This window comes from Musa acuminata, chromosome BXJ1-3, assembly GCF_036884655.1.
Source record: "Musa acuminata AAA Group cultivar baxijiao chromosome BXJ1-3, Cavendish_Baxijiao_AAA, whole genome shotgun sequence".
Taxonomy (NCBI): Eukaryota; Viridiplantae; Streptophyta; class Magnoliopsida; order Zingiberales; family Musaceae; genus Musa; species Musa acuminata.
This window is the reverse complement of record NC_088329.1, coordinates 4,880,160-4,887,793: the sequence shown is the minus strand read 5'-3', so window position 1 is coordinate 4,887,793 and position 7,634 is coordinate 4,880,160. Positions and strand designations below refer to the sequence as shown.

Genomic DNA, 7,634 nt, shown 5'->3' with positions numbered 1-7,634 from the left:
ACCATCTTCTAATGGCTCTTAGATCAAAGAAGCAACATGTGGGTGCATAACCAAGAATAATCATGCTTGAGAAGCTTCCACAATGCATATCTTATAAGACATGCATTGAATTGGGCCTCTTGCAGAAAGTGACCAGGTAGAGCTTGGAATTTAGTCAAAAGAAGATCTTCGAAATCATATACCCTCATCATTACATGCGCATATAATTTGGTTCTCAGTACTTGTATCATAACGTCTCAATTGATATTACTCATTCAAAGGTTAGTTACCACCAGCCGAGTTTGGCCCTCCCATTTCCAAGGAGACAATTGAATCACCTGAAGAAAGTTGGAAGCACCTCATACAGTAATTTCATAATAATCATCATCATCATCATATAGTAAACACCCAACAGAAGCAAGCAACAAAAGAATTGATAGTTATGCTTGATCTTTACCTCAGTCAAATTTCACTACCTCATTGATCACCTAACACCACTAAGTCGATCTTGATGCCAAGTCATGGTTTAAAGATGTTTTATTTACTTGTGTTCGTGGCTGTTTGTGAGACAACTATCCAATACAGAATTCACAGATCCCATCTTTCAGTCAAGGATAATGTTTCCGATCATCTTGGTGAATTGAAGCCTCTCCTTTTCCTTTTCAGGATGATCAAGTGTGCAAATTAAGATGCTCGGGGCAAGAATTTTATATTTGATCACCTAAAGCAAGAGCCCCAGATTCTCTCCCAGCAACCATATGAATCATGACACTCCACTGATGAGCCATTACAAATACCGCTGCAGTTGCACCAAACCATCAGTGTGAGAGCATTGCCATTCAACCGACATGGTTTCCACCTCAGTCCTTCCTCAGGTCTCGGAGGGCTCTGCACTGCATACTTCCATTTGATCCAATTTGTTTGGTCGATAGCACAATGACTCTTCTGCTTTGCTGCGTTCAGGTGGCCGGTGATGATGCTTCCAAGGAGGCCAGCCCTCGACGCGCCAAGTGGTGGTACGCGACGTTCCACAACGTCACGGCGATGGTCGGCGCCGGCGTCCTCAGCTTGCCTTATGCCATGGCACACTTGGGATGGTCGGACATCGATGAGTTCTTGTTTCTGAGGGAGAACTAAAGCTAATAACTTAGTCGGGTCTCGATGGTTGCAGGGGTCCTGGGACGCTGGCACTGGTGGTCTCCTGGTGCATCACCTTGTACACCCTGTGGCTGATGATCCAACTCCATGAGTGCGTGCCGGGGACTCGATTCGATCGGTATAGCGACCTCGGGCGGTACGCCTTCGGTCCCCGACTGGGGCTGTGGATCGTCGTCCCTCAGCAGTTGATCGTCCAGGTCGGCTGCGATACGGTGTACATGGTCACAGGCGGCAAGTGCCTGGAGAAGTTCATGGAGATCTTGTATCCCGAGAGCACAAAGCTGCACCAGTCCTACTGGATCTGCATCTTTGGCTCGATTCAGTTCTTCCTATCTCAGCTCCCCAACCTGAACTCGATTGCTGCTGTATCCTTAGCAGCAGCAGTCATGTCACTAAGGTAAAGGCATGATCCATCGAGGTCGATACTTACCCATTCTAATGGTTTTCTCCCTCCATTTCTGGGGTTGCAGTTACTCCACGATAACATGGGTGGCTTGCTTCGCTCGAGGCCCGGCGAGCAACGTAAGCTATGCGTACAAGATGACCACCGCATCTGATTCCATGTTCAGGGTGTTCAGCGCCCTGGGGCAGGTGGCGTTCGCTTACGCCGGCCACGGGGTGATCCTGGAAATCCAGGCGACCATCCCTTCCACGCCCACCAAGCCTTCGAGGATGCCCATGTGGAAGGGCACAGTCGTGGCCTACTTCATCACCGCGCTCTGCTACTTCCCGGTGGCCATGGCCGGATACTGGACCTTCGGCCAGGAGGTGGACGACAACGTGCTCATGGCACTCAAGCGTCCGCGGTGGCTCATCGCGGCGGCCAACCTCATGGTGGTCATCCATGTCATTGGAAGCTACCAAGTGAGTGAAACATATGCTCATCTCATGCGGCACCGACTGCTTGTCTTGGCCTTCATGGCAGTATCGCTAACATGTCTCATAGAACTGGCGATACTAATTTGGATGAGTTGCAGGTTTATGCAATGCCCGTCTTCGACAGCATCGAGAGCATACTGATCACGAGATTGAAACTTCCACCTGGAATTGCTCTGCGTCTGATTGCTCGATCTGCTTACGTCGGTAAGAATAACAAGTCACAGTAAATATCATGAAAACTGCAGACCTAAAAGCGTGTTCATTTTGCAGCCTTCACTCTCTTTGTTGGAGTCACATTTCCATTCTTCGCTGATCTCTTGGGGTTCTTTGGCGGCTTTGGATTTACACCTACTTCCTACTTCGTGAGTCAAAACACTGTTCCTAATATAATTAATACTTTGTTTGCTACATGAATCCTGAAACTTTGGTTACATTCTGAGCATTGTTCCAGCTACCCTGTGTGATATGGTTGGCAATCAAGAAGCCAAAGAGATTTAGCCTTCACTGGGTTGCTAATTGGGCAAGTAACTATTACTTGATTCATTGTATTGTTATCTATAAAGAATCAGATGTGCAAAACCTGACGCATGAGGATTTTTTTGCTGGTTCTTTCTGATAGGGCTGCATCATTGTTGGGGTGCTTATGATGTTTGCTTCGACAATAGGGGGCTTGAGGAATATTTTCGTAGATTCTTCCACCTACAGCTTTTACTCCTGAAGGAGATTATGTTTTGCTTATCTTGGGGAACTGTATCGATCTCTCATGTAAGATGAGTTGTGTGACTTCTTTTCTATGGTTGAATGCAAATGCTAGTCCTAGCCTTACAAGTTTTGTAGTTTACTCAATAAATTTGTGAGGCTTCCTTCCCAAGGTTGTGTTGAAGGAAGAGAAAGTGTATGGTCGATTAAATTTCCACTATTACTGGTAAACTTCAAGCGGACTTAGACCTGCATAGGATCTCCTGGATGCATTCGATGCACTAAACAGAATTCATTTGACTGTACAAGTTCGATCATGTGCATGAAACATTAAAAACATATATAAAACATAAAATCTCTAGACTGAGATCCCTTACATCAAAATAAAAGAATCTAAAAAAAATGATTAATGTTTAGAAAGTACTTGACTTTCTAACTCTGAATAGGATAAATAAGTTTTGTCAATCATGGCAACCATGAAAAATAACCACCACAAATTAAGAAAATTGATCTCATTCTTTTGGACTGATTAGGTAGTTTAGAAATATCAAATTTTATTTAAGTTGAAAAACTTTCCAAACATCTTTAATACTTTCTAGCAAAGTTGGACACTTGCAAACACAACAACAAGAAGCATATACCTTAATGACAGGTTAATCTGTTTATCGAAGAGAAAATGCCAAGAAAGCTCTCAACTACTGCTACCAAAACAACAGATAGCTCGTGCAAATAGTTATTTGCGAGAAAAACCTACAGCGTTAAACTCTCAGGGTCCTCAACAATCTTTGCAAATGTCTGTAGGAAGGCTGCCAAGTCAGCACCATAGATAATCCTGTGGTCAGCAGTTACATTCACCTGGAAAAGAAAAGGAGACAAATCTTAGAAAAATTCAAGCAATAAATTTGCCTTGCATTAAACACAAGTTATTTACTAGCATGCAAGGGTTATTTTAAATCAGCAAACTTAATTGCAGATGTGAGTTTATGGTCCCTTTTACGATCCCAGATAAGAAAGCAAGCTCAACAACCTTGTCTACATTGATGAGATTCTTATACAAGATATTGAGCTGAGAGCAACCACAAAACAAAAGTCATAGATCAAATAATTAACCACAAAACCATAGACCACTGTAACATTGCATCTAATTCCAAAGAAATAGGCTTCACAAGATCCATTTGGTATGATATTTTTCGTCAAGGTCATGCTGACTATATTATTAGGTTAACAACCTCTTGTCAGAAGTGGACCTGTGGTATGGCACATGAACCAAGCACAAGTAAATTTACCTCATTCTTACAAATTTCATACACAAGTAAATTTACCTCATCTTACAAATTTTGTACACAGAAATAAACCAAACTGAGGCATAGCATGAGAAGTTTTCACAAAATCAGTCAGCCCCTATCCCTCGTATATCCACCTATTAACATAGGTTCTTTCGGAGGGACAGAGTTCAATCTGTATCCACAATAGTCTTGGTCTGGCTGTGAAACTAATGGAAGTCCTAGTTACACAATAGTATCTGCAGGACAAGTACTGATCTATAAAAAACTGTATATCCTATACACCACAATACATACGTTCTTGATTGAGATCAGTCAATCGAACTGTAGTTGTTCGGTTAACTCTTGTTGGAATTTCTATCTTAAAGGGATTCTCAAAGTATTATCATCCATTTTTCACATAGTTATTTTGGGATATTGGTCTTCTGTTGTATATACAATTTGGGCTTTATTAGTCATTTATCTGAGACACAAATAAGACGACATAAAAGTTGTCTTTAAGAAATTTAATTGAGTTCAAAATGGGAGGAGAAAAATTGAGCCCTTATCTGCAATTTATATTATGCTAGCTATTTTGGGTCTGCATGTACAAAGTAATATGCTCAGTTAAATAAAAAACCATTCAAATTGTTATTTAACAAAATCCTTTTAAGTCTCCCTCGATATTTGATAAAGCTTGTACCCAACATTTTACATAAAAAGAAAACTTCCATGCAGAACTCAACTTTTAGGTTAGAATTAGTAAGACTACACAAATCACTGTGTGCAATAGGTTTTTTGTTTTTTGTTTAATTCTTCTCATAATTTTCCAATATCTTGTTTTCCTAAATTCCTTGACTAGAACTCTAATGAACCAAAGATAAGAAGTTGGATAAGCTAGCAGGAAATAGAAACTGAAACCATATTTCAAAGCCTTGTTGGTTGTAAGTTCTCTCAAAATGGTATAACAACTGGAAATGTTTAAATTTGTTTACCACAAGTGAGGAACACATATTGTAGTGCTCAGAGGAATAACCATTTCACATGGAAGCTAAAAAAAAGTGAAATTGATTTTTTTTTTTTTTACCAACTTTGGCACAAATTGTAAAATTCTTTCGACCAACCAGTGCATATGGCCTGTGTTAAACTATCTGATACATATAAGGCGAACATTAGTGTATCTTCAGAGTGCCAATCAGATTAAAAAGTTCTTAATTTATAAAATACACAAAGACAATGCAACTATTAGCATAAACCATAGAAGCTAACGGCATTCAGGCAAGAATACCTATGACAGCAAAATGTTAACATACCAGCATTTTACTCTTAACAGAGAAGAAACCATCAGCATCGGCAACAACAGTGGGCTTTGAAGCTCCAACTGCCATAATAGCCCCCTTAACACAAATCAAACAAATTAAATGAGTCACTACAATTATAAAAAGCTGATATTCCAATCAGAAAATCACGACTACATAACATACCTGACCAGGTGGAAGAATAGCATCAAATCTGTCCACCCCAAACATACCCAAATTGGAGACAGTAAATGTTCCTAGACAAAAATGACCATCCACTTAGAAGAAAACCAAACCAAAAACACATTAAGCAAACCCTAGAGAGACTTGATAAACATTTACCTGAGCTGTACTCATTGGGTTGAAGCTGCTTAGCACGAGACTTCTTTAGCAGATCTTTCCATCTTTGAGAGAGCAAGTAAATATCCAACTGTACAGATAAAATTACTGATTAATTACAGACAAACAAAAAAAGAGATATTGACCAGTGATCGATCTATATCTTTTTACAACCTTATCTGCATCCTGGAGAACAGGGGTTATCAGTCCGCCATCAATCGCCACAGCAACTGCAATGTTGATGCTCTCATTGTAAGTAAAACTCTTTCCATCCTTGCAGCTTGCATTCACAACCGGATGCTTTGCAAGTGCCATAGCTGCAGCCTTAGCCAATAGCACGGTCATGGTGACACCCTTGGGTTTGACCTGATAAAAATTCCAGGTAAGGAATTTAACAAAGTAATCTATAAATGTGTAACCAAACCTCTTCTCATAAATCATAATGAAAATCTCAATCCTACAAGATAATGAACGAATCTTGTAGCCGAATACAATTTTTAGATTAAAAAGTAAAAAATTTTGAAAAAAAAATAAAGACAGATAAAAGTATACCTTTTCATAGAGGGCATCAAGCGCATTAGTCGTCACAGGATATCCGACACGGAAAGTCGGCACCGAGAGGCTCTCCACCATGTTCTTTGACACAGCAGCCTGCATCGTGGTGAAGGGAACAACAGTGGAGCCAGGAATAGGAGGCAGAGCAGCCGCTGGAGCTTTGGCGCTTCTATCAGCACTTGGAGCTGGAGACTGAGGCAGTGGAGTCACGGCAGGAGATGGAGAACTTACAGGCACCTTTGGCTGGATTCCAACCGCGGCCTCGATGTCGGAAGGGGTGATCCTTCCATAAGGCCCTGTCCCGACCACGGTCCCGATATCCACCTTGTGCTGTTTCGCGAGCTTCTTGGCAAAAGGCGTGGCCACGATCTTCCTCGGCCCCTCCGAAACAGCCACCGGAGTGGCTACCGGAGCCGGAGGCGGAGGTGGAGGAGAAGGGGCGGCAACGGAGGGAGGAGAAGGAGGGGATTGGGTCACGGGTGCGGGTTGAGACTGGGATTGAGACTGGGCCTGGGCCTTGGCGAGGGGGACCTCGTCCTCGGTCTCGGCAAGGAGGCCGATGGGGGCGCCGACGGGGGCCGACTCTCCAGCAGGGACGACGATGGCGGCAAGAATGCCATCATAGAAGGTCTCGACGTCCATGTCGGCCTTGTCGGACTCGACAACGACCACGCTCTCGCCCTTGGACAGGCGGTCGCCCTCGGACTTCACCCAGGACACGATCTTGCCCTCCGTCATAGTGGAGCTCAGCGCCGGCATGAAGATCTCCCGGATCTTGGCGCTGATGGCGGGGATCCGTGCGGCACGGCGCCCTGCGCCGCCGCTGCTGCGGCGGACGAGGGGCAGGAGGAGGCGGCGGGAGGGGGAGGAAAGGGAGGAGGAGAAGGACAGTAGCGGGCCTGCGCCGGCGACGGATGTGGTCGACGGAGACGCGGCCATTGGTGGTGGCGACGGCAAAGATGGGGTTCTACTTATTGTTGCTGTCGTTGCGGCCGAGGAACCGATTGGGTCGGTTGGACGCTTAAGAAGCGAGGCGGAGATGTCGAGGCCAAGTTGGAAGAGGCGCTCGGATAGGTTAGTTGTAGGAGTTAGTCCAACCGGACGCACCTCACAGTGGTAATATCGCCACAGGCGGAGATGCAGTCTAAGATACGTATGGCTTATTGAGAATGATAGATTTATTGGATTGAGCATAATTAACATTTTATTTAGCTATACGTAATGTTATCTGGCTCGTCATGTACGAAATCTTCAACAATAAGGTTGTGCCTTAAAAGAGTAAAATTGATTTATTTGTGTAGTTATTTAGAGAAGCTCAATAGTTATTTGTGTGGCGAATGCAAAGATAAGTGAACATGGTTTGCAATATTTATTGATATTGTCTGTGTTCATGAACAGGATGCTTCCTTATATGATCAACAAATTTATTTTTATTTCTGATTTTGAAACCAAAAAAACATTTCTA

General features: G+C 43.1%; 2 protein-coding genes across 3 annotated transcripts; one reads left to right on the top strand and one right to left on the bottom strand.

The window, feature by feature from the left end:
- Positions 1-722: 722 nt before the first annotated feature.
- Positions 723-2,844, top strand: LOC135636697 (lysine histidine transporter-like 6). 2 transcript variants are annotated; one of them, XM_065148613.1, is made up of 8 exons: positions 723-854; positions 943-1,076; positions 1,151-1,534; positions 1,608-2,001; positions 2,115-2,220; positions 2,287-2,378; positions 2,468-2,536; positions 2,636-2,844. In XM_065148613.1, exons 1-8 carry the CDS (start codon positions 828-830, stop codon positions 2,732-2,734), a joined length of 1,305 nt encoding a protein of 434 aa, XP_065004685.1. In that variant the 5' UTR covers positions 723-827; the 3' UTR covers positions 2,735-2,844. The 2 variants fall into 2 exon arrangements, with proteins under 2 accessions (XP_065004685.1, XP_065004681.1); XM_065148609.1 differs by having other exon boundaries at positions 2,468-2,540.
- Positions 2,845-3,249: 405 nt separating this feature from the next.
- On the bottom strand, positions 3,250-7,290 carry LOC135618312 (dihydrolipoyllysine-residue acetyltransferase component 4 of pyruvate dehydrogenase complex, chloroplastic-like). Its single transcript, XM_065119198.1, has 6 exons — positions 6,167-7,290; positions 5,789-5,980; positions 5,618-5,705; positions 5,462-5,532; positions 5,291-5,374; positions 3,250-3,570 (listed from the first exon to the last, which is right to left on the bottom strand). Exons 1-6 carry the CDS (start codon positions 7,106-7,108, stop codon positions 3,466-3,468), a joined length of 1,482 nt encoding a protein of 493 aa, XP_064975270.1. The 5' UTR covers positions 7,109-7,290; the 3' UTR covers positions 3,250-3,465.
- Positions 7,291-7,634: the final 344 nt, after the last annotated feature.

What these genes read in the sequence shown, in the direction of transcription:
- LOC135636697 (XM_065148609.1), top strand. Translation starts at nt 828, where the DNA reads ATGGTTTCCACCTCAGTCCTTCCTCAG. An exon ending in TGCTCGATCTGCTTACGTCG is followed by an intron (nt 2,221 to 2,286) that starts GTAAGAATAACA and finishes TTCATTTTGCAG; the next exon opens with CCTTCACTCTCTTTGTTGGA. An exon ending in CTGGGTTGCTAATTGGGCAA is followed by an intron (nt 2,541 to 2,635) that starts GTAACTATTACT and finishes TCTTTCTGATAG; the next exon opens with GGCTGCATCATTGTTGGGGT.
- LOC135618312 (XM_065119198.1), bottom strand. Translation starts at nt 7,108, where the DNA reads ATGGCCGCGTCTCCGTCGACCACATCCGTCGCCGGCGCAGGCCCGCTA. An exon ending in CTATTCTTCCACCTGGTCAG is followed by an intron (nt 5,375 to 5,461) that starts GTATGTTATGTA and finishes ATTTGTGTTAAG; the next exon opens with GGGGCTATTATGGCAGTTGG. An exon ending in CTGTTAAGAGTAAAATGCTG is followed by an intron (nt 3,571 to 5,290) that starts GTATGTTAACAT and finishes TTTCTTTTCCAG; the next exon opens with GTGAATGTAACTGCTGACCA.